We start from the raw sequence: 26,774 nt of genomic DNA on the forward strand, positions 1-26,774 counted from the left end.
CCTATCACTTTCTGTCCAGAACAGAAGTCCACAGACTGGAAAAACTGACAGAGGTTTTATCCCTTCCTTACTCTGTCCAAAGCAAATCAAATGTTTTCACTGGAGTTAGGCTTTTACATTTGACATATTCTTTGTAAATTACAAAGACCTTGATTTCCCCTTGAATAATGGGGAATCCAGATATCCAGGAAGTGGCAGCAAATGCTTGGCCTGGTGAACATGTGGGCAAATCTGCCTGTTGAATGAACCTGATAAATATGTCAATGTTTTGACAGGTGGCTGCCAGTATGTGATCAGTGAATCTATCATTTGCAGGTTGATTATAGGCTACAATAAACAGCGGGTAGGTTAACTCACACATCCTCCTCATCGGGTTAGACAATAAAAGAAAGCACATCATATACTGTACAGAGCCAAATTTTCTAAAATATTTTTCTGAAACACTTTGGCACATAACGCATGAAAAACCTGAGTATAAAAATGTTAGATCCATAAAGGCTGAATCATCACTTTGGGTCTCTATTCCCAGTGACTCTGAAGGTGGATGGGGGGAGAGGAGTGGCTTAGTCAAGATAAACCCACTGGAATCCCCATAGTTGTTGATTACAGGTTTTAATGGATTTTTTTTCGATTCTCTAATTGGACAAGTAAGAGTTGTAACACTTCATCTCTCCTCTCCACCTCATTCAATCGGAGAATGGTTTACATTTATAGTTCTTTCAAGCCTGAGGTGTGGTGCACAAAAACTACAGAACATGTGAGACAAAAAGTGCATACGAACACATACAAAAGTGCACAGAGTGTATCAATGGTCCCCTCCTGAAAACAAAGGATCTCTCTGTCCTCTCAGGATGCAAGACTCCTGGTGGGAGCAAGGAACATAGCTAAAAGGCCCGGCAGCTTCTGTTAAATGTCTCAAAATTTTGATTTGCTTAGGGATAAGAAAATTAGGATTTTCTATGAATAGTAATTATTTTTTTAAGAAAGGATTCAAACTGAGATTAAACAAATTGTGGTGCATTGTCAGATGTTAGTTGATACTAGTTAATTTGGGTTACCGTCTCTACTGAAAACTGCGGAGAGAAGCAGTAGCAGATGTTATATTGGAGGCAAATGTAAATTCTAAACATTTACTGTAATAATCTATTAACGGTATAGAAAATCAGCAGTCCACAGATGCTTATAAGGACCTATAATATCAGCAGCATGCGTCTCACAATCACAATCAGAAAATGGCACTAGAATGGTGGAGTGTGTATCACAGCAGATTTGTAAATTTCTACAGCATTGAATGTCAGTTTTTACTTGTATAGTTCACATAGTCATTGTTTTGTTCTTACAATTCCTTGGTAAAGCTCATGTGCAAGTTGTTTAAGATACTCTCTCAGGGTATCTGCTACAAGTAAGCAATAGAATTCAGAGAAAATAGAGCCATCAACTAGGACAGTTCATGTCTAAACCCATAGAAAGGTCATACAAGGCTCAGTTAATTTTGTAAGTTTGGGCATTTTCTTTGTAGAATGTTCCAAAATTGTATGTTGATGTACATTACCACGGTCACGGATTCATTTAGGAGGGACATGCTGAGCCCTTGACCTCTCCACCTGTCCAGCATATCCCCGCTACCTCACTTCCAGTAATGGTATGGAGCTCCTCGGCTGTCCATCTACCGATGACTCCATAAGTGCACTTCACTTAACTCTTCCTTTCCATACCTGTTTACAGGTCGGGGACCTTTGCGATGCTCATCTTCTCCCATTGCAATTGGAGATGAACTGCTCACATAGAGAGTGCCAACAACAACTCCTCATGCAAGAAGCTATCCCACCTGTCACATCTACATGCTTATGACAGGTTCCTAGAGAAATCTTTGTTACCCTTGGTAACCACGTGTGTCTTCTGACTGTATGCACACTTATACCGTTATCTTCATACCCCAATGTGTTTAGTGATCCGGGCATAAGACTATATGCACCAGTTACTTGCATTACTTTAGTAACTGTAAAAGCTTTACTAAAATATGATATTATATACAGATAACAGTCCAAAAGAAAGTACAGACATTTTTCTAACATCCCTAGTCCCTAACTCAAGCTTTTGGCTGCCCCAGAATTCCTATAGAGCAAAGAGTTTATCTCTGGCAAAGTCCATAATTGGTACATTAAAGAGGGACCACACACCCCAGTGAACCTCCTAGGCAATGGGAACTCTAAAAACAATAAGATAATCTGTCAGCGCAAAAGACTAGTGCTTAACAAATGTAAATGGATATGGACAGAGGATAGATCTAAAAACCAGTCACAGTTCTTTTGTCCATATTCTAATATGTGGTAATAACCAGTCCTTTAATGGAGGAGAGGAGAGGGATAGGAGGATGGTAGGCGGCAGCTGTCCTCAGAGAAAGTAGGCTCTGTAAGGGGAAGACAGGGGAACAAAACAGGAAGCGCCACCTAAGTGCAATATGTTGGTCACAATTTATTGGGTTAAAAAGGAAATGCACTTACAAACATGTATAACAAACGGGCTCATCTGTGTGCTGTAATCACAGTGCTGTAATCACAGTGCATCCAGGCTCACGGGTAGGCAGAAGAGTGTAGAAATTCATCCTGTAGTAATCAGGAAGCCAGCCAGAACCAGCATGGAACACAGACAATGACGTCACAGGAAGCGGAACCAGAGAGAGCACCAGGGGAAGGACAGTATGAGGCAAACCACTGAGAATCTAGGCTATGCGCTCGGAGCCTTCTGCTCCTTGAGAAGGAGCAGAATTTCTACACTCTTCTGCCTACCCATGAGCCTGGATGCACCTGAGACCGGACCGCACTGTGATTACAGCACACAGATGAGCCAGTTTTTTATTTATGTTTGTAAGTGCATTTCCTTTTTAACCCAATAAATTGTGACCAACATACTGCACTTAGGTGGTGCTTCCTGTTTTGTTCCCCAATGGGAACTCTGACTTAGGTACATCACTGGCTTTCCAGACTCCAGCAGAACATAATCACAAACAACCCCAGGTATTTTTTTGGGTTCCTGCCCCTCTGGTCTTGAACCCCCTGTTCCATTTATATCACATGGAACCAGTGGGTTGGACCCAGTGAAGCCCACCAAACGAAAACCAGGGGAAACTAATTACTCTCAATTTCTTGGCTGGGGAAGCCTTAACTATTACCTGCCTACACTGCGGCTTCACATCATATCACACTTTAATTTTGTCTACAAATTTCTTCACACAGCTAGGTAAAGCAAAGGAACAGCCAGAGCTATTGTGCTATTGTGTCCAGACCACCCTTCAATTGTAGATTTAGTACAGAAGAAGATGCAGGTCCAGTATAGCAGTGCCCTTTTTGCAATGTGTAGAATTTAGCCTGGACACTAGTTGAAAATTTACAGTCACAGATAGGTAAGCAAACACAAGAATATGGTCTCTAAGATAACTAACCAGAGTAGCACAGTTCTTTTTGTAAAAAAAGTAGGGAGACAGCGGATCCTTTATCAAGCATCAGGATAGTGGAGTAACCCCTGTTAGCAGAAGCAGTAGTAATAGTTACAGTGCACAGACATTCATCTGGATAGGAAGCATCATTTATCCACACTTAAGATGGTGACTACTAGGACAGAAACTGCCTAGTGTTAGAAGTATGGCAGCTTTTTATATTTTCTTTTTTTTCCTGCATTTACAGCAGTGTGCATATTTTTTGAGACACAACTGAAGCAGTACTTGTACTTTAAGGGCTGGATTCAGATACATCTGCGTATCTGTCCGCCCGGCGTAACGTATCTGAGATACGTTACGCCGCTCTAACTTTGGGCGCAAGTTCTTTATTCAGAAAGAACTTGCGCCCTTAGTTACGGTGGCGTAACGTATCTGTTGCGGCATAAGGCCGCGTAATTCAAATGGGGATGTTGGGGGCGTGTATTATTTAAATCTAACTTTGGGCGCAAGTTCTTTGTTCAGAATGGGGCAATAAAAGTGGATATAGGTCCAAAAGATATTTTTAAAGTGAAACCCAAAATGTTACCTTCATTAAACTGTAATTTCTGCCATACATCTGGACATTTACTAAAAATGTGTAAAGTATTTACATTTGTATACGTGTTTTTTTTTCATGGATTTAGAAAAAGAAGACCTAATTGAACTCCTTCATGACCAGAGGTTGTTCATACCTAGATGCCCAGACCAAAATTTAGCAGCATCATTTTGTGTTCTTTAACTTTTTTAAGAGCATATACAGCTTTTACTGGTAAGCTATTTTAATAAAAAAAACTCTGTGGCTGAGGGCTTTTATTTTTTTAATGAAGCCTACAACTTGCATGTGATTATTATGCCATAGCTGACATAGTGAACCCATGGTCAAGAACCATTTTCATTGGTTCCCGATATTTAGTGAAGCCTACAACTTGCATGTGATTATTATGCCATAGCTGACATAGTGAACCCATGGTCAAGAACCATTTTCATTGGTTCCCGATATTTAATGAAGCCTACAACTTGCATGTGATTATTATGCCATAGCTGACATAGTGAACCCATGGTCAAGAACCATTTTCATTGGTTCCCGATATTTAATGAGGACTGTCAGGCTGTCAGTAATAGCTGGGACTGACAGCCAACAGCCACACAAAGTGTTAGCTTTAGGATGTTTATAAACATATCTCGAGCAAGGGGCAGCATGCTAAGTTATGTTTATTTTTACAGATTTTGGGCAGGAAGTGGTTAAAATGCGTATCTCTATGAAACTAGTGAAATAGCACACCTTTTTAAATTGATAAATACACCAAAGTATATAACTATATGATATTTGTACATACACAAAACAATGTTAAAACACAGATAAACATAAATGTTTATTGATAAGTCACACTGTACACTAAGTGTGCTTTGCAGAAAAATGTGAAGCAAACTATTTAATATCATAAGATTCTCAGTACTTATAGACCCATAGACATTTTTTGGTTGCACTTACTATTTTGAAGCTGTTTTTCTCTAGATTGCAAGTTGGAAAGAACTTGATTATAGTGGTTGAGAAAAGCTGCTACATCTGCGTCCAAAAACATTGGCCCTTGTTCCTTTTCTTTTAATTTTGTTCCTTGGACTTGCAAGGATCCAATTTCAGGCTTGAGAGCTAACAAACGAGCAACTTCATCCTGTTTACCAAATCATAAAACAATATCAAAATGTGCTTAGATGAATAATAATAATAAAAAAAAAACAAAAGTATCATATTTGTAATGCAAACTTCTTAAAAATAATTTGACTGTTACATCTTTTTTTTTTTGCTGCATACATATTGGTTTAAGAAGATAGGCTCTTTGATAGTTAGTCTACATTTACTCAAAACAAGCATAAAACAAAAGGGAATACGAGCGCACAGGATCATGGTGCAACAACGTCTTTTTATTGGATATAAAAGGATAAAATCGACACACTCACAAGTGAAGGTGAATAAACAGAGTCAAACATCAGTGCTTCAGAATAGATGAGAAGACCGCTGGATGGATGGGCTGGCTCCACAAAGACAGGCTCATCAAGCCGCGAGTGAGCCACTCACTGACTAAAGAGACAGCCGGTAAAAAGTGGGCTGTGGGGTGCCTAAAACACTTGTCCCAGGGAGAGCTCTGATGGAGCTAACTGACAGAGGACACTGTAGTTTTCGGGATAACATGTTTCGGAGGGCGTGGCCTCCTTCTTCAGATCCACCCCCTGTTATTCAGAGAGCCCTTTTGTAGCTAAAATTTATTGGCCTGGGTTTTTTAACCCTATAATAAGAATTTATCGAGCTTCTACTGTAAAACATATAGGGGATAGTATGACAACTAGATTACATTTAAGGGCAGCATACAATCAATATTCCTAGGGTATAATTACATATATTTTCTCTTGAAAAAATAAAAATAATTGGATTACAGTTGCAAATGAAAAATAATTGCATGATAGTAAAAAATAAATAAATCATAAATAATCAGTAAAATTGGATAGATAAAAAATAATAATAATACAATTGCTATATAATTCATTCATAGGTTCTTTCTATATACATGCATATATGTAAACACAAACATATACACATATATACACACACACACGTTGATTATTTTATAATTATTGTAGTATATATATATATATATATATATATATATATATATATATATATATATATATATATATATACATATATATATACATATCAAGTCATATTTTCTAATATATTAGTTATTGATATCGGATAACTTTATAGTGTTATGCCGCATACACACGATCATTTTTCGGCATGAAAAAAACGTTGTTTTTCATAATCGTCAGTTAAAATGATCGTGTGTGGGCTTCACATCATTTTTATGGTTCTGAAAAACGACAAAAAAAAAATTCGAACATGCTGTATTTTTTAACGTTGTTTTAACCACTTAAGACCCGGACCAAAATGCAGCTAAAGGACCTACGCAATAAGCGTTTATCGGTTGGTTTGCGCCAAATTTATAGCGTTTACAAAATAGGGGATAGTTTTATTGCATTTTTATTAAATCAGTGATTTTTTTCATGACTGCGACATTATGGCGGACACTTCGGACAATTTTGACAAATTTTTGGGACCATTGTCATTTTCACAGCAAAAAATGCATTTAAAATGCATTGTTTATTGTGAAAATGACAATTGCAGTTTGGGAGTTAACCACAGGGGGGGCTGATGGGATTATGTGTGAACTCAAGTGTTTTTTTTACAACTTTAGGGGGGTGTGGCTGTAGGTGTGATGTCATCGATTGTGTCCCCCTATAAAAGGGATCACACAATCGATGATGCCGCCACAGTAAAGAACGGGGAAGCCGTGTTTACACACGGCTCTCCCCATTCTTCAGCTCCGGGGACCGATCGCGGGACTCCAGCAGCGATCAGGTCTGCGGGTCCCGCGGTCGCAGTCACGGATCTTTGAACCCCACGGCTGGGCTTAAAGGACAACGTACATATACGTTGATGTACCCAGCCGTGCCATTCTGCCGACGTATATCAGCGTGAAGGGGTCCTTAAGTGGTTAAACAATGTCATTTTTCGGGTTGTAAAAAATGATCGTGTGTGGGCTAAAACAACGTAAAAAACCCGCGCATGCTCAGAAGCAAGTTATGAGACGGGATCGCTCGTTCTGGTAAAACTACCGTTCATAATGGAGTAAGCACATTCATCACGCTGTAACAGACAAAAAAGCGCGAATTGTCTTTTACTAACACGGAATCAGCTAAAGCAGCCCAAAGGCGAATGGAACTTTGCCTTTATAGTGCCGTTGTACGTCACCACGCTTTGCTAGATATTTTTTTTAAATCGATGGTGTGTAGGCAACATCGTTTTAATGATGAAGTTGGCAAAACGTTGTTTTTTTCGACATGCTGAAAAACTACGTTTTTTTTTCATGCTGAAAAATGATCGTGTGTACGCGGCATTAGTTTACTACTTGATAGTTTTTTTTTCAATTAGTATTTTTTTTTTATTATTATTATTATTATTATTATTTTTTAAGCAAATGTACCCTAAAGCCTCGTACACGCGATCAGTCCATCCAATGAGAACGGTCCGAAGGACCATTCTCATTGGTTAACCGATGAAGCTGACTGATGGTCCGTCGCGCCTACACACCATCAGTTAAAAAAAAACGAATTGTGTCAGAACGCAGTGACGTAAAACACAACGACGTGATGAAAAAAATGAAGTTCAATGCTTCCAAGCATGCGTTGAGTTGATTCTGAGCATGCGTAGGTTTTTAACCAATGCTTTTGCATACTAACGATCGGTTTTGACCTATCGGTTAGGCGTCCATCGGTTCAATTTTAAAGCTAGTTCTCATTTTTTTGACCAAAGGTTAAATAACCTATGGGGCCTACACACGATCGGTTTGGACTGATGAAAACCTCTTGTAAAGTTGTATTATCTATTATCTATACTACAATAATGATAAAAGAATCAACGTGTGTGTATATATGTGTATATGTTTGTGTTCACATATATGCATGTATATAGAAAGAACTTGCGAATGAATTATATAGCAATTTTATTATTATTATTATTATTATTATTATTATTATTATTATTAGCCTATCCAATTTTACTGATATTTATGATTTATTTATTTTTTGCTATCATACAATTATTTTTCATTTGCAATTGTAATCCAAATATTTTTTTCAAGAGAAAATATATGAAATTATACCCTAGGCATATTGTATGCTGGTCTTAAAGCGGATGTACAACGAGAAAAAATATATTAAAAGCCAGCAGCTACAAATACTGCAGCTGCTGACTTTTAATATAAGGACACTTACCTGTCCTGGAGTCCAGCGGTGATCGCAGCAGATGACGAGCCGATCGCTCGTCACCCTGCTGCTCCCCCCTCCATCCTCGGTGAGGGAACCAGGAAGTGAAGCGCTCCGGCTTCACTGCCCGGTTCCCTACGGCGCATGCGCGAGTCGCGCTGCGCCCGCCGATTGGCTCCCGCTGTGTGCTGGGAGCCGAGTGTTCCCAGCATACAACGGGGGGACGGACGGGAAGGAAGGAAAAAACCCGTCCTTTGCCCGTATCGTAGGGCCGGAAGTGGGTGCAGATACCTGTCTGTAGACAGGTATCTGCACCCCCCTCCCCCCTGAAAGGTGTCAAATGTGACACCGGAGGGGGGGAGGGTTCCGATCAGCGGGACTCCACTTTAGAGTGGAGATCCGCTTTAAATGTAATCTAGTTGTCATACTATCCCCTATATGTTTTTCAGTAGAAGTTTGATAAATTCTGATTATAGGGTTAAAAAACACAGGCCCATTAATTTTAGCTACAAAAGGGCTCTCTGAATAACAGGGGGTGGATCTGAGGAAAGAGGCCATGCCCTCCGAAACATTTTATCCTGACAACTACAGTGTCCTCTGTGAGTTGGCTCCATCAGAGCTCTCCCTGGGACAAGTGTTATAGGCGCCCCACAGCCCTCTCCTGACCGACCGACTTGTCGACAGCTGCTTGATAAGCCTGTGTCTGTGGAGCCAGCCCATCAATCCATCCAGCAGTCTTCTTATCTATTCTGAGGCACGGATGTGTGTAATTTAAACATATTTTCTGCATTGGCAGTAAAATAACCTTATTATTTCCTGTTTTAGATTTATGACTTTCGGTGTCATATGGAAGTAAAAAAGTGACATACCCTGTGCAAAACTGAACTGGGAAATAGGGGAGGTCAATTTATTTGTTTGCATAGTTTTTAAACTGATGTTTTCTATCGCCCTCTCCCAATACTCAGATTGGGACTTGGGCAGTACTGTAAGCTAATGAGACTGCACTGCATTGCCCTGTGCAATTCATCTAACACTAAAAGCTTCCCAAATGTAAAACCTCATCACATAGATGCTCTATCAATGTCTAAGGACAGTTGGTGGTTGATCAGCCTGTTGTGTCCAGCTGCAGAGAGGTGTAAGGGAGACCAGGGCCTGGTAGTGCTGTCCTGCAGTGGTATTTGATTGCGACATTTTCTGAACAGTGCCATATACTCTTTAGAAGATAAGACAATTCCCATATGCATCCTCACAAAACTCAATTTGAGTATGGAATTGCCAATGTTGGTTGAATAAACAATTGTTTGATAAATCAATAATGTCTGGATGTTAGATGTTTATATTGTGTCCCTAAATTAGTAATGATGAGCTCCTTGTTTTAGAATGCTGATATCAGCTCCTCACCAAATGTATTTTTTCTTGCTCCTCAGTATAACTTCCTAGCTGAATATGTGAATGACTTTATGATTTTCTAGAATTCTGATTCTGACTTTTTCAATTTTTAGTGCAACCACCAAACTAATGGACTTTAGCACTCCCAAATATAGCACCATTTAAATGAGAAAATCAGGTTGTGACTAGAAGTAATGATGAAAATAACTAACACCATGCTTCACAGTGGATTTAAACTCATTCAAAAAGTATTTTGCACAAAATAAATAACCTAATATATTTCATATTTACACCTTCCCACAGTAAAAAGGAGAAGATTTAAATGGAATTAGCTATGGCTTTGAACTTCACCAACTGGCTGGGCCAATTATAAAAAAAAAAAAAAAAAGAAACAGCTAATCAGTTCTGACTCTACAGGTTGACTAAGGCCTTGTACAGACGAGCGAACATGTCCGATGAAAATGGTCCGCGGACCGTTTTCATCGTACATGTCCGCTCAGAGATTTTGGCCTGATGGTTGTATACACCATCAAACCAAAATCCCCATGGACAGACAGCGCGGTGACGTGGCGGTGACGTTGACGCCGCCACGTCCGCATACCCGGAAGTTCAATGCTTCCACGCATGCGTCGAATCACTTCGACGTCATGCGCGGGTTTTCGGGCCAGCGGACATGTCAGATGAGTCGTACTGACCATCGGACATGTCCGACGGACAGGCTTCCAGCGGACAAGTTTCTTAGCATGCTAAGAAACTTTTGTCCGCTGGAAACCTGTCCGCTAGGCCGGAAAATTGTTCGGTCGGCCCTACACACGACCGAACATGTCCGCGGAAACTGGTCCGCGGACCAGTTTCAGCGGACATGTTCGGTCGTGTGTACGAGGCCTTAGAGCTGCTAATAGGTGTGCATCTAATGAGATAATCTGTAGGATTCCTGTAAACAAGAGATTTCCAACTTTCTTGATTAAAATAGAAAACCCTTTAAAATTTTTAGGAAACTCTATCAATTCAATTTAATGACCAACCCATGTTGTGTTTTCTTACTCTTTTAAAAATGTAACATATCAGGTATATTCCATGTCAGTGGGGTTATCTTTATATAATTATCCACTGCAGAGTTTATTTATATATGTATATCTCTGGTCTGACCCAGCCTCTTCAGTCTATTATGCACCCAATTATTCTAGTGAACAACACATGTTGCCCTTACCCAAAATTCAGGGCTATATTTCTATATGCTAACTTTCAATTAATCCCCTTCCTTGAAACCCCCTGTACACCAGCAATTACATTGGGAGGTGTAAGGTTGATTCGCTGTATCGATCAGAACAATACTGCTCTGCAGTGAGCTGTTTGAACAATCTTTTAGAATGAGAAAGATCACGTGTGAACTCACTTGTGTTCTGCTGCTCCTTCTTTTTCCAATCAGCAGGAAGGGGAGGTTTCTGAACTAAGCTATATTGCTTAAATAAAAAGTGAGGCTAAAGCTTATTTGGCCCTACTTCTCCTTTAGGTCACAGGAGTGCACTTCCTTTTGCACTCCTGTGACCTGTATTCAACTGACGGTGGGCTAAAGTCTGCTGTTGGTTGATGTAATTCAGCTTGTCCAGACTCTGGAGAGATCATGACATTATTGTCGGGATCCACCCAGATTCCTGACAGCCCAGTGTTACCAATAAATGCCGGAAGGGCAGAGCAGAGATTGGTGAATGATAATCACAGCTCTCTTCTCACTGAAGACTGAGAACCGAGTGATCAGTGGTCTTTGATCAGACTGTTCTTGGTCTTAGAGGCAATGAGGGACAGATGATGCATTGGATTGATGGTGCATCTGCCTAGGTGAGTATATAGGTTTGTTTTTTCAAACTTCATACTTGTCTTTTACCTGAAGTAAATAAATGTGCATCCATAAAGGACAAATTAACTGTTAGCACAGTTGTCCATTAAATAATTTCCTCACCCACCTGCCTTGCATAATACATACCTTCCTCCACCATTACAGAAATATTCACTGTGGAGCTGCACAACCTTTGCTTAGAAATCATCCCTTTCTTACTGCCCATACACACCATGGTCACATTCATTCCTATGGGTGGGACATACTCATGGCAGCCTCCAGCCCTCCTGCAGAGTACAGCTCATTAACTGGAATGAGGGAAGCTGCAGTTTGCATGTATAACTAAAGTAGTTAATGTATGTATTTTATCTATTTAGCTGTTTGCTTGGTTGTTAGTGTTACAGTATATGATCTAGCAACAGACTGCTGCAAAGAGCTAAAAACTTTAATTATATAACAATACAGTAAAGAGACTATACAGTGTATACTGTATATATATATATATATATATATATATATATATATATATATATATATATATATACACACACACACACACATACATACACAGTATACCATTGTAAATTATTATGTAAACATTATATTACACAGTGACCACTCTGTTGTTGCTCAGAGAGGGATACAGGAAATAAAATCTACCAATACCCTGGAGAATCATTATGAAAAGTGCTTATTTACAGCTGTGAGTTGATCACTATAACAAAGCTTGAAACCATCTTTACAATCTTATCTGCATGGAGTGATTACATTTTCATGCAGAGTTTAAATTAAAACAGATACTACTGTTATCGTGCATGCTGGTCAGAGCTGATTGAAAGAGAAAACCTAAACTGCAGTGTTCATCAAACAGTGTGGAATCACAAACAGGTGTATCCAGGGCTGACTATCTTGCAAATAAAATGTAAATGAGTGCACATTAAACAAAAATTGTATTTCATTCAAACACTAAGAGGTTATTGTATGCCTTAAGGCATACCTTCTAACTGCCCCCCATTTGGAGGGACTGTCCCTCATTCAGATCCAATCTCTTTTGTCCCACTTTCCTCCTCAATCGTTACTAAAAGTGTTCTTCTGCACTAAACCTTCATCCTAGCTATAATTATTATGTTTGCATTTTTGAAAAGCCATTAATGGGTAGAACCAGTTAATTTTGGCATATACAGTAAATTCTTAATAGTCTACATAACTGAGGACATAGCAAGGGTGTGCCATTGGCCTAAATACATTGGCCCAGATTCTCAAAGGAGATACGACGGCGTATCTCCAGATACGCCGTCGTATCTCTGAGTCTGAGCGGTCGTATATATGCGCCTGATTCTTAGAATCAGTTACGCATAGATTTGTATTAGATCCGACCGGTGTAAGTCTCTTACGCCGTCGGATCTTAACTGCATATTTACGCTGGCCGCTAGGGGCGTGTACGCTGATTTACGCCTAGAAATATGTAAATCAGCTAGATACGCGAATTCACGAACGTACGCCCGGGCCGACGCAGTACAGATATGCCGTTTACGTTAGGCTTTTCCCGGCGTAAAGTTACCCCTGCTATATGAGGCGTACATGCGGCGTACCAATGTTAAGTATGGACGACGTTCCCGCATCGAATTTTGAAAATTTTACATTGTTTGCGTAAGTCGTCCGTGAATGGGGCTGGACGTCATTTACGTTCACGTCGAAACCAATACGTCCTTGCGGCGTACTTTTGAGCAATGCACACTGGGATATGTCCACGGACGGCGCATGCACCATTCGTAAAAAGCGTCATTTACGTGGGGTCACACAACATTTACATAACACACGCCCACATCTTCCAAATTTGAATTAAGCGGGCTTACACCGGCCTATTTACACTACGCCGCCGCAACTTACGGAGCAAGTGCTTTGAGAATACTGCACTTGACCATCTAAGTTGCGGAGGCGTAACGTAAATAGGATACGTTATGCCCGCACAAACATACGCCGATCTACGAGAATCTGGGCCATTGTGTACATTGTGCTAGAACTTGACCCTCAAACATTTGGAAGGTATGCGTCCTGTCCCATATCCAAAACAGGAAGAAGTACTTTTAAAGTGAGGGAATCCCTGATTGTTATCAGGGTCAAAAGGACTGGTGATCCCATTGGACATTTTGTTCTGTCGACAATCCATGATTTAGGGTTTTCTTTTACCTTAACTGTCACTGATAACAGTAAACAGGACAAAAAGAAAGGGTAAATCTCCCGAATGGGAGCACAAACAGCAATGAAACACCTGACATTTGTTCTAATCCTTCTCCACTCTATCCAAAACAAAAAATGTTTGCCCTTAGTTATAGGTAACACTGTAGGCTAAGAACATTTGACCAGAAGTAAATAACATGAGAGAGATCCCTGCACTGTGTACAGGTATAGACAATCCTGTTCTCACCACCCACAGTGTATTGAATCAGCTACGGCAGAGAGTGAACTGCTATATAGACTTGATTATATCTTGCAGAGACAAAACTTGTTTGACAAGTTTTTCAGACTGAAAAAGATGAGCAACAGATTATCTAAAGGAAATAACATGCAGGGGAATTCAAAATAGTTCTGATGACAATTTCCTAGCAGTGGTTCCCTAATGAACTACCTGCATCTAATTTGAGCAAGCATTTGAACCAATGTTGGTAACATTAACACATGAAGCAAATCGAGACAGATTCTTGAGGAATTACCACCAGTTCACTGATCAGTTCAATAACATGAAAATTCTCATTCACATTGACAAAACTAGGAGGCCACGTGTTAAAATTATTTAAAAATCGGAATCAGCATTCCAAATCCATCTTTGCATCTAGCTCTTTCAAGATAGCTGGAACTCACTGGCATCTTTGACAACAAGTGAATAGCTGGTTGTTAAGGAGCCGTTACCTGCTGCATCCCAAACAACCATGACTCATGTGATAGCAGAATGTAAACAAAAGAGGAGCCAGCACTAAAACATGTAAAAAAAAAAAAACAGTGTGTGGTCCCCTGCCAATTTATACCAGACCTTTAGAGTCTTGTATGGATATTGGGGAGGCCTGATGCCATTGTTATTATTATTTTTTGATGTTCCACCTAAAATCCATACCAGACTTGAAGGGACTGGTATGGATTAACAGGGAACCCCACATTGTTATACTTAGGTTTATGCAATAATTAACAAACAATTCTTCTATCTGTGGTAAATATCCCATATACCTTTAGTGAATTGAGCTTTTAAATATTGCATACAATATTTGGATACATGACCCAAATATCACATGTGATCTCCTTTAGTGAATTGAGCCCAGAGTCAAAAAGATTGTTTACATTTTCTTTTCATACCATAGCCAAGTATCACGAATGAAAAACTTGTATGCATAGCATCAGAGAGAAAAAGTTTCTTAGTCAGTATAAAGCTACAGCTGTGTAGCTTAGAAGCTTTTAGGTGCATTTCCTCAATATATGACATATTAAGGTACATCCATTAAAACATTTCCATAGTGCTCTTCAATGTATCAGTACAATGACAGAGCAAAGTAGAGTACCCCATATAAACTAATTATAATACATTTTGTATTGATTCAATGACAATATGTCGGCAGTTTTCACACTGTTTTACCCCTTTGTCTTATTAGATTAGCTAGACATTATATCTACTATATTAAATTGATTAAAGTACTATTAAACTGTCTCAAATTTACTCATTCTATCTGCAAGCAGCAATATCAGCCTGCATTTATATTTTGATTGACGCTCATGTAATTCCTACTGGAGATTTGTATTTCTCACGCTAGGTTTTGTATGCCTCACAAGTATTTTAGAAGCAGTGCAGAGATTTCTGGAAAAAATTACAACAGACTTCTTGCCAAAGTTATCTTACCAATAAGTTTCCTTGACTGGATCTGTGCCACCGATCGTGAACTTTATGAAAGTGCTATAATTTAAAGTTTATACCAAACTGTAAAACAGCCCACAGATTTGTCATACAACTGATCGCTTCAGACATTATTTTGTCCATTTTCAGGAAATACTGCTGGCACTACCAGCTTCCTTTGCAGCACAATAAATCACAGCCGCATTTGGAAAAATAAGCAACAAAATGGCCGATGTGGCTTCCTTACTGTTTGAAAAATTTAGCAGTCTGAATACCAACATAAGCTATCAACAATAGCTTACTTAAAGGATTGCATATACTGATTTCCGAATATATATATATATATATATATATATATATATATATATATATATATATATATATATATATATATATATATATATATACTGTATATACAGTGCCCAGCATAAATGAGTACACCCCAACAGATTTGTCAGAAAACCTTTACTTTCAGAATCAATATTTTCTATGGGGCACTATACTACAAAATACTCCCGAAAATGTGGGCCATTAATTGCAACCAAGATTTGTTAACCACTTAACCCCCAGACCATATTGCTGGTCAAAGACCAGGCCACTTTTTGCGATTCGGCACTGCGTCACTTTAACTGACAATTGCGCGGTCGTGCGACGTGGCTCCCAAACAAAATTGGCGTCCTTTTTTTCCCACAAATAGAGCTTTATTTTGGTGGTATTTGATCACCTCTGCAGTTTTTAGTTTTTGTGCTATAAACAAAAATAGAGCGACAATTTTGAAAAAAATGAATATTTTTAACTTTTTGCTATAATAAATATCTCCCAAAAATATATATAAAAAAATGTTTCCTCAGTTTCGGCCGATACGTCTTTGTCTACATATTTTTTTTTTTAAATCGCAATAAGCGTTTATTGATTGGTTTGCGCAAAAGTTATAGCGTTTACAAAATAGGGGATAGTTTTATGGCATTTTTCTTAATATTTACTAGTAATGGCGGCGATCAGCGATTTTTATCGGTACTGCGACATAATGGCGGACACTTCGTACACTTTTGACACATTTTTGGGACCATTGGCATTTTTATAGCGATCAGTGCTATAAAAATGCATTGATTACTATAAAAATGCCACTGGCAGTGAAGGGGTACGCGCGTCAGGGGCGAACGGGGGGAACACGTGCGTGCCTCCGGCGGCGCGCGAGTGCCCCTATTGGCTGCTCAGCGAGATGACGTATAGCTACGTGATCTCGCTCAGCAGAGCAGACCTGCCGCCGTATAACTGTTATACGCCGGCTGGTCTGCAAGCAGTTAATCTGCACACACAAAAAAGTATTTTTCCTAACAAATTAATTCAAGACCATGTTGCAAAAATGAATACACTCCAATGAAAATCTTAATCCTAATTAACAAGAATTAAACTACAGGTGAGTCTAATTATTCATTAAACAGGTGTCCAGCAGACAGTTGATTATAAAAGTGCGTTACTTAACTACTTGGTAACCGCCCTATAGCCGAAATACGGCTACAAGGCGGTTCCCTAACTCTAGGAGGGCGTCAATATACGTCCTCCCAGAGAGTCACAATTGCGCGCCCGAGCGGGCGCGCACACGCGATCACCGGCGCTCGGCGGGTCCACGGGACCCGCAGCAACACGGATCGCGGTAAGGAGCCAATGGAAGCGGCTCCTTACCATGTGATCGCGCCGTCCAATGACGGCGCGATCACTTGTAAACAAACCGGCGTCATGTAATGACGCCGGTTCCTCCCTCTCCTCTCTGTACCGTTCGGTACAGTGTGAGAGGAGAGGGAGGGGGGGGGATCGGGCGGCAGCAGCAGCTGCCGCACTGTGGGCTGGATCTGTGACAATTGCAGTCACAGATCCAGCCATCCCTGCGCAATACTCTGCAAAATAAAAATAATGATGAGTGCAATACTCTGCAATACCCCACCCCATACTCTGCAATACCCCACCCCATACTCTGCAATACCCCACCCCATACTCTGCAATACCCACCCCCCCATACTCTGCAATACCCACCCCCCCATACTCTGCAATACCCACCCATACTCTGCAATACCCCCCCATACTCTGCAATACCCCCCCATACTCTGCAATACCCCCCCATACTCTGCAATACCCCCCCCCCATACTCTGCAATACCCCCCCCATACTCTGCAATACCCCCCCCATACTCTGCAATACCCCCCCCATACTCTGCAATACCCCCCCATACTCTGCAATACCCCCCCATACTCTGCAATACCCCCCCCCCCATACTCTGCAATACCCCCCCCCATACTCTGCAATACCCCCCCCATACTCTGCAATACCCCCCCCATACTCTGCAATACCCCCCCCCATACTCTGCAATACCCCCCCCCCATACTCTGCAATACCCCCCATACTCTGCAATACCCCCCCATACTCTGCAATACCCCCCCAATACTCCGCAATACCCTCAATACTCCAATACCTTGCAATACGTCGCCTATGGGGATTTTTAAGTAGCAACGTTTGGCGCAATTTCACGAGCGTGTGCAATTTTGAAGGGTGACATGTTGGGTATCTATTTACTCGGCGTAACTTCATCTTTCATATTATGCAAAAACATTGGGCTAACTTTACTGTTTTGTTTTTTTTAAGCACAAAACTGTTTTTTTTTTAAAAACACGCGTTCAAAAAATTGCTGCGAAAATACCGTGCAAGATAAAAAGTTGCAACAACCGCCATTGTATTCTCTAGGGTCTTTGAAAAAAAAGCATATATAATGTTTTGGGTTTCTATGTAATTTTTTAGCAAATAAATGATGATTTTTACATGTAGGAGAGAAATGTCAAAATTGGCCTGGGTGCTCCAGAACGCCTGATGGTGCTCCCTGCATGTTGGGCCTCTCTATGTGGCCACGCTGTGTAAAAGTCGCACACATGTGGTATCGCTATACTCGGGAGGAATAGCAGAATGTGTTTTGGGGTGTAATTTGTAGTATGCATATGCTGTGTGTGAGAAATAACCTGCTAATATGACAGAAACTAGATTTTTTTTTTTTTTTTTACAGAATTTTCAGTCTTTTTTCTTTTATAGCGCAAAAAATAAAAACCGCAGAGGTGATCAAATACCACCAAAAGAACGCTCTATTTGTGGGGGAAAAAAGGACAAAAATTTCAGATGGATACAATGTTGTATGACTGAGTAATTGTCATTCAAATTGTGAGAGCACCGAAAGCTGAAAATTGGTCTGGTGATTAAGGGGGTTTTCGTGCCCAGTGGTCAAGTGGTTAACAAAGAAAACCCCTTCCCATTTCAAGTTGTCAGCAATGGCACCACATGAAATGTCACAAGGCCTGAGAAAGAAAATACTTTCTTTACACAAGAAAGGTGCCGGCTACAAGAAGATCAGCATAGCTTTACTTATCAGTCATAATAATGTAGCAAAAGTGATACAAAAATGTAACAAAAATGGAACTGCAACCATCTCACATTCAGGTTATCCACGGAATATAATTCCTCAAAAGAAGCATCTCCTGATGAGAAGAGTTGAAGAAAATCATCATGCAATTCACTGCAGTTAGCTAAAGAAGTAGAGAGCCAAACTGGGGTGACTATTTCCCATGACATAATACAGTGTAAACTGCAGAGGAATGGTCTGCATGGGTCTCGTGCTTGAAGGAAGCCTCTCCTAAATCCCATTTACAAAAAATCCCACCTAGAATTTGCCAAGGCCCATGCTGAAAAAGAAGAAGACTACTGGGACTCTGTACTCCGGAGTGATGAGACCAATATAAATGTTTTTGGAACTGATGGCTTCCAAAGTATATGATGTCACAAAGATGAGGAGTACAAAAGAAAATTAGTGGTGCCTACAGTGAAACATGGTGATGGCAGTGTCCTTCTGTGGGGCTGCATGTTATCATGAATTCACAGATGTACTGCTCTATATTGAAAGATGCTATCATCACTCTATGCCCTTGGTCGTTGTACACTTTTCCAACATTAAAATGATCCAAAGCACACATCTAAGGCCACTGTTGCATTTCTGAAGAAGGGTGAAAGTGATTCAATGGCCAAGTATGTCTCATGATCTGAAAGCAATTGAACACCTGTAGTATGGGTAATTCTGAAGAGACAAGTTAAGCATTACTCTCCATCCAGCATTCATGTTCTAAAGGAGGTTGTTTCATGAAGAATAGAATAAGATACATGATGCAATATGTCACCAACTTGGCTTGGAGACTTGGTGCTGTCCTTACAAATCATGGAGGTTATACAAAATACTAGATGTAGTAGTTTTTGTTGTGGGGTGTATTCATTTTTAATTTAAGTAAATTTAAGTAAAACAGAAGATTTTGTAATTTAAGTCATATTATTAACCTTACTTTTATGTAATGGAGCTAAACAACTACTCTATAAAACTCAGTTTTGTCAACATTTTTAAAATTGTTCTTGTGTTCCTTAAGATATTGATTAAAATGTTAATTTTCAAAAGAGGTGTACTTGTTTATGCTGAGCACTGTATATAAAGTATATATATATATATATATATATATATATATATATATATATATATATATATATATATATATATATATATATATATATATATTATATATATATATATATTGGTTATAATACATACATTTGAACTTTAAAGAGAACTTCTTAGTAGGGAACATGAATGAAAGCTGTAAAATGTACACTTTTTATTGAATGTTTAGTCTCTGGGGTTATTATGCTAATGCTGATGTCATTAATTGGTTACTGACCTGAAACATGCATGCAACAAGGGCACCCCATGTCTGAATATACAAGGTCAGTGAATCGGCAAGCAGTGAAGGGTGGATCATCCTAAAAGCTCTGATACTAATGCCGCGCACACACGATCGGTTCGTCTGATGAAAATGGACCATTTTCATCAGACGAACCGATCGTGTGTGGGCCCCATTGTTTTTTTATCCATCGGTGAAAAAACTTAAGAACTTGTTTTAAAATTATCTGATGGTTAAAAAAATGATAGAAAAAAACGATCATCTGTGGGCATCGGTTAAAAATCCATGCATGCTCAGAATCAAGTCGACGCATACTCGGAAGCATTGAACTTCATTTTTCTCAGCACGTCGTAGTGTTTTATGTCACCGCGTTCTGACACAATCGTTTTTTTAACCGATGGTGTGTAGGCATATCATCGAATATCTGATGAAAAAATCCATCGGTTTAGATTTCATCAGATATCCGATCGTGTGTACAGGGCATTATACTAAAACAATGCTAAAACATCAATGGTAGTAGCTCCCAAACTTCTCTCCTGGCAGGTTTCCCTTAAGACTTTATATACAGTATATGTATAGTCACAACTTTTTTAATTTTAGATGGAGTAAGATTGAAACCCCCTTTTATTTATAGGCTTTTATTTGATTTCTGGCCCCTGATAGTGGAGAAATAGAGAGGATCCCCCTATCACCATGACAGAAAGTAAAAGGAAATCGAAACTTGCATAGATGTCACCAGAATAAGAAATGAGGGACACCCATCCCAAAGACAATGGTCTAAAAGGAGAGTGTGTATATACAGTGAAGTAGCGCTAATTACTATACACAATAAACAATAAAGAGCAAAGATAAAGATATTCCTCAAGTGTATAATAATTAGAGGTCGACCGATATATCGGCTGGCCGATATATCGGCCGATATTTGGCGTTTTTTAATTAATCGGCATCGGCCGATTTGTGCTTTAAAAAAGCTGATTTAAACTTCAGCACCGCGACTTGCAAAAAGCTTCTGTAATAGAAGTCAATGCAAGTTGCCTGAAGTTTGCCGTAGAAGACTTCACTCTCCTGGGCAGACTGCCAAGTTTTGAAAAAAGATATACAATGTTGCTACTTATCAATTAACTGAACTCCGTGTAGGAGAGTTCTCAGTTTAACCATTTAAAGGCTAAATCTTTTTTGACACTTGTTGCATACAAGTAAAAATCCTGTATTTTCTGCTAGAAAATCACTTGGAACCCCCAAACATTATATATTTTTTTCTAGCAGAGACCCTAGGAAAATAAAATGGCGATTGCTGCAATATTTAATGTTACACGGTATTTGCACAGCGGTCTTTCAAACAATTTTTTTTGGGAAAAAATATACTTTAATTAAATAAAAAATAACTAAACCGTAAAGTTAGCCCATATTTTGTTTTTCGTCCAAAAAATTTCATTACCTGTTTTTGTGTATTACATTTTTAATTTATTTATATATATATATATATATATATATATATATATATATATATAATACCCAAAAACAGGTAATGAAAAATTTTGGACGAAAAACAAAATATGGGCTAACTTTACTGTTTAGCCCAAAAGCGCCTGAAAAATCGGCCTAACATATCGGCCCAAAAAGATCGGCATCATAAATCGGCTATCGGCCGCCGCGATTTCTAAATATCGGCAGCGGCCAGAGAAAAACCCATATCGGTCGACCTCTAATAATATTTAAAAAAAAGTCAAACTTTTATTTATTTTTTATTTGCTCTTGTGGTACACTCTGTGCTTTCAGTCATATACAAAAAATACATTACACATTTCAAGACATTTAATTATATTTCCATTAAACAATATTTTTATACTCAACCGTGTAGCCTTTTGTGTGTTATTTCTATTTTTCTTTTTCTTTCTTTCTTCCCTCCCCCCTCCCCCCCTTGGTCATCACCTTATCCATACCTTATTATATCTATGTGTCATTTTCCTTCTGCCCCCAGGCTTCTCTAAGGTCTGGTACGTGTACTTTTTCTCATTTATATAATGCTTTTTTTTTAACTGCTTTCTATTTCCCTCTCTAACCCCCACTAGTCTGTCCATTACCAGTTGTGACAATGCAAGACTGGCATCCTCCAGCCATGGTTGCCATATACGATCAAACCTGCTAGTTTCCCCCCTGCGACTATATGACAATCTTTCTCTTAGAAGTAAGGAGTTTACGTATTGGATCCACTGTCTCCCTGAGGGTGCCCCTGGTGCCATCCAATGTTGTGCAATAAGTTTTCTCGCCAGATATAACAGTCTGGTTATAATAAGTTGCATTCCTTTTGAAAACAGCTTGGCATCTATGGCACCAAGAAGGTACACCAAGGGATCTAATGGAACTGGTGCCTGAGCCAGTCTAGCTATGCACTGGGAGACTTCCTCCCAATACTGGTGTCATTTTTGACATTTCCATATTAGATGAATAAAATCCCCCTGGTGTATTTTACACTATGGACATTGTGGGGAATCTCTCCCCCCCCACCTATACATCTGCATTGTGGTGAATCTCTCCCCCCCCACCTATACATCTGCACTGGTGTTCTATATGCCCTATGCAGAATAAATATTTGTGAATGTCTATGAGACGCGGATACCGACTACAGGGATGGATTCTAAAGCTCTATCCCACTGGTTCTAATCTATATCCCCTATATCTTCTACCCATTTATTACGGCATCTAAGAGTGGTATGATCCTACACCGTAGATGGCAGTTTCATATAGATTTTTGATGAAAAAAACGTCAAACTTGAATGAAATAAAAAAAGGATAATACAATAAAGTTCATCACAATAGCGCTATTGTGTTTAGTAATTAGCGCTACTTCAATGTATATACACACATACCTACTGGTGCTGGCAACGCTACAGAAGTTTAAGCTGCTTTTTTCATTATGACTTAGCACTTTACTAAATAGCACTTTTACTTATTATCAATACTTTTTGGTAGCGCATTAGTATTTTATCTTTCTAAAAGGGGAATTCTCCTTCTTTTGAGGATTTTCCTCTCACCTTCCATTGTATATTGAGGAAAGGACATAATAAAGAATATTCCAAACAGGAAACACAGAAAATAAACTTTCAGTGGTCTTAGCACTTCTTAACCCCCCCTGGCGGTATTCCTGAGTCAGGCTCGGGGTGGAATTTCATGACCAAAAGCGGTAACCCCCGAGCCAGACTCAAGACAGCGATCCTGCAATGCCGCCGCGCTGTGTGATCGAGCGGTGTCCTCCTAGCTCGATTCACAGTGCCAAATGCCGCCAAGCTCCGTTCCCTGCGACGTTAAGACGCGCGGGGCAGAGATCGGCTCCAAATTTAAAAAAGTAAATAAACACAATACCTACAGTATACTTTAATCTTATAGATTACAGTACTGTATGTAAAAAATACACATACCCCTTGTCCCTAGTGGTCTGCCCAGTGTCCTACATGCACTTTTATAAAATAAAAACTGTTCTTTCTGCCTGGAAACTGGAGATTGTCCATAGCAACCAAAAAGTGTCCCTTTATGTCAAAAGTGGTTTTAGACCAGCTAGAAAACAGTGATAATAAATTAGAATCACTTGCAGATTTGAGCTATAGTGATTTGTGGGGAAATTCATCATCAAAAAATTTAAAGAATTAATTTTTATTATTATTATTATATTATTTGTTATAATTATTTATATTTATTTATTGTATTATAATTTATGATTTTGTGTTTCAAATTTTATTATACCCGGAATGTCTACTAGACTCTTGTTTGGACAGATTTAAGTGAGTTATTTCTAAGAATTACAGGCCTACAATATAAAACGCCAAATTTCCATGCAAAATAATGGTACGGCTTTCAGCACCTAAAATCTGAATTAATCATACCGCCAGGGAGGTTAAATGCTATCAATCACTAAAAAAAAATGTTTTGCTATATATACTGTATATACACTAAAAATCCAGTCAGACTACAAATGTTTATACTACTTAACATTCTTTGAACACAAAATAAGTTTGGTTGTGGTTTGCTACCATCCCATTCTTCTAATCATTTGCTTAATCTTTGGAATTACTTTGTAATTCACATAGGTAGTGCAGTATATCACTGGTCATCAACCCTGTCCTCAGGGCCCACTAACAGGCCCGGTTTGCAAGATAACTGAAATACTGTACATCACAGATGATATAATTTGCTGCTCAGTGCTTGCAGTATTCCAGTCTGCATCTCCCCAAGGTAATAAATAAAATTATATATATGGTATTTTACTTAATAAATTGTGCTACACTATGCCAGTTTGGCACTTTCTCCTCTCCCTTCCTATTTTACAGAATGTGGATTTCCAGCCCACAAATGAAAGCAGCCTTGCCAGCACCACAGTGTCAGACATTTTCTAGTAATTTACATTTTTATTCATATACCTTTGGGAATAAGTATCTTTCAGTGCCTCTTTTTTAACCTGGTATATTCGATTTTATCACTATAGGATGGTCAGCGTTGTAGTGTTTTTTGGTTATATCCATTAATTTCTAGGTGTCCCCGTTAGGTGGGTTATTTTTAAATAACATTCAAAACACACATCTTCATTGATAGGTGAATTTAGTTGGTTAGTCTTTTTGGGGTTGATTTACTATGGCAATGGATTTGTTTCCTAGTGAATACCCAATCAGTGCAAAGAAAAAAAAAGACTGTATTTATGCTTGCACATGATTGGGTGATAGAAATCAGCATAGCTTCACCTCATTTACTAAGCTAAGGGTAAATTCCCTTGCATAGTACAATTCTTCCTGCAAAGTTAAAAGCCCATTGGCCTTTAGAAAACCAGCCCCACTCTATCAATAACCAGGATGGCTAGACTGTGATTTTGGAGTTCACCAAATACGGTATCTGCTTTTTAATTGAGAATTGCAGTTGTCCCTGGCAGATTTGAAAAAAGACAAGTTGTACTGTATACATTATGGAAGATGATGCATGATGTAAATCCAAACCCTTCAATTATTCTCTTGAAACAAAAAGAACTATGCATTATGCTACCATTCTTATCCTACACCCTACCCGAGGAGTCAATATGAAACATTTGCTGTTTATAAAATATGAATATGGGAAAAACCTCATCCCAACTCTCATTAAAATACTAGATAAGGGGAAAAGTAATTCATGTGATATCAGTATATATCAAAACTATAAAAAACAGTAGTAAAGCTGTTGCCCGTGCAAACAAATTAGGTTTCAAATGTAATTTATTTATTTACTTTTTTTTTTTTATATATAAACAGTAATTAAAACCCTCCAAGAAGATTGAGGAATTGTATTATTTGTATGTTCCTTTAAGAATAATGCTAATTGTGTATACTAACATGTGAGGACAGACAGGTCTGTGTCGCCTCCCCAGGACATTTTCTTGTGTGGCCCAACTTACTACCCCAATAGTTTTGGGAATGGAAAATCATACAGTTTGTCTACTGTCTAACTCTACTGGTGTTTGCTGCGCTTCTCAATAAATGTTATAGTATATACAATAAAGTGCTGGTGTGTCGTATAAATCTATTGTACATATATTAAAGGGGTTGTAAAGACAAAAATATTTTCCACTTCAATTAACGACAGTTGCTGATAAAGTAAAACGTAATGATTGCCATTATAACTACTGTTATACCTGTTAAAATCGCGCTGGTTTATACACCTCCATCACTCCTGAATCATTATTCCCACTCACTTCCTGGTTTGCGGTGCACATGCATTATTGCTACGTCACGACCTAATGGGAACTACAGTTCCCATTAGGCTTAGCAGAGCATTAGCATGTGCAGAGCATTTTTTTTTAAACGGCAGACGAGAACGAGCAAAGTTCTCATGAACACACACAGCCACACTCCACCCCTAGTATACACCCCCTCCCGCCCCCCCGCCTATACTTATTAATTATTTCCCAGTCTACACACACATTCCCGCCTCCCCAGCCGACAAAGCCACATTTTTTTCAATTGGGGCGGAGTGAAGGCATAAAGCGTTCTGCTAAAGAACAAGAATGCAAGGGAGGCAGAGCTACAGTGTACTAGAGATGCCCACTTATGTCCTGCCTCCGTGCCTGTGAATGATAGAGAGCGTCTTCATGCAGGTCAAGCAGGGCTGTAGTCATAGGGAGGGGGCGAGTACGTTCTGCTTTCCACCATGCAAAATGGCTCAGATGCCAGTGGAAATCAAGAAGAGGAGAGACAGGAAATGGCATTTTCAAATCTGGATTACTCTAGTTTGGAGGGCAAATTGAAAAACAAGGTAAGTGATATTTAAATGCTCTAGCTTACAGCAATCAATTTAGTTAATAAAAAACGAACCTTTAGTATTCCTTTAATGTACATCATTTTATATAACATATGCAAAGCTCATCAGTATATAGAATTAAAAAAAAAAAATCCAGTTCATAAATACAAAGTTAAGCATTTAGCCAATTAAATTAGTGCAAAAAAGTTCATCAGAAATGGTGCATAAAAAGTTCACCAAGTATCAAAACTAAAAGTGCTTCGTGCTTTTGCTAAATCGCTGTAAGACAAAACGTACAGACTCCCACCACAGTGTGCATTCACCCGCAGGTATGGACCCCCACATAGGCAATTA

At 39.1% G+C, this 26,774-nt stretch overlaps 1 protein-coding gene across 1 annotated transcript in view; it reads right to left on the reverse strand.

Moving 5' to 3' along the window:
* Window positions 1–26,774, reverse strand: part of DMD (dystrophin) — a 2,981,380-nt gene that overhangs the window by 1,848,323 nt on the left and 1,106,283 nt on the right. The window contains exon 21 of the mRNA XM_040336499.1: window positions 4,968–5,148. Within this exon, the coding sequence (XP_040192433.1) occupies window positions 4,968–5,148 (181 nt within the window). The remainder of the gene's footprint in view (window positions 1–4,967; window positions 5,149–26,774) is intronic.

Source organism: Rana temporaria, chromosome 2, assembly GCF_905171775.1.
Source record: "Rana temporaria chromosome 2, aRanTem1.1, whole genome shotgun sequence".
Lineage (NCBI taxonomy): Eukaryota > Metazoa > Chordata > Amphibia > Anura > Ranidae > Rana > Rana temporaria.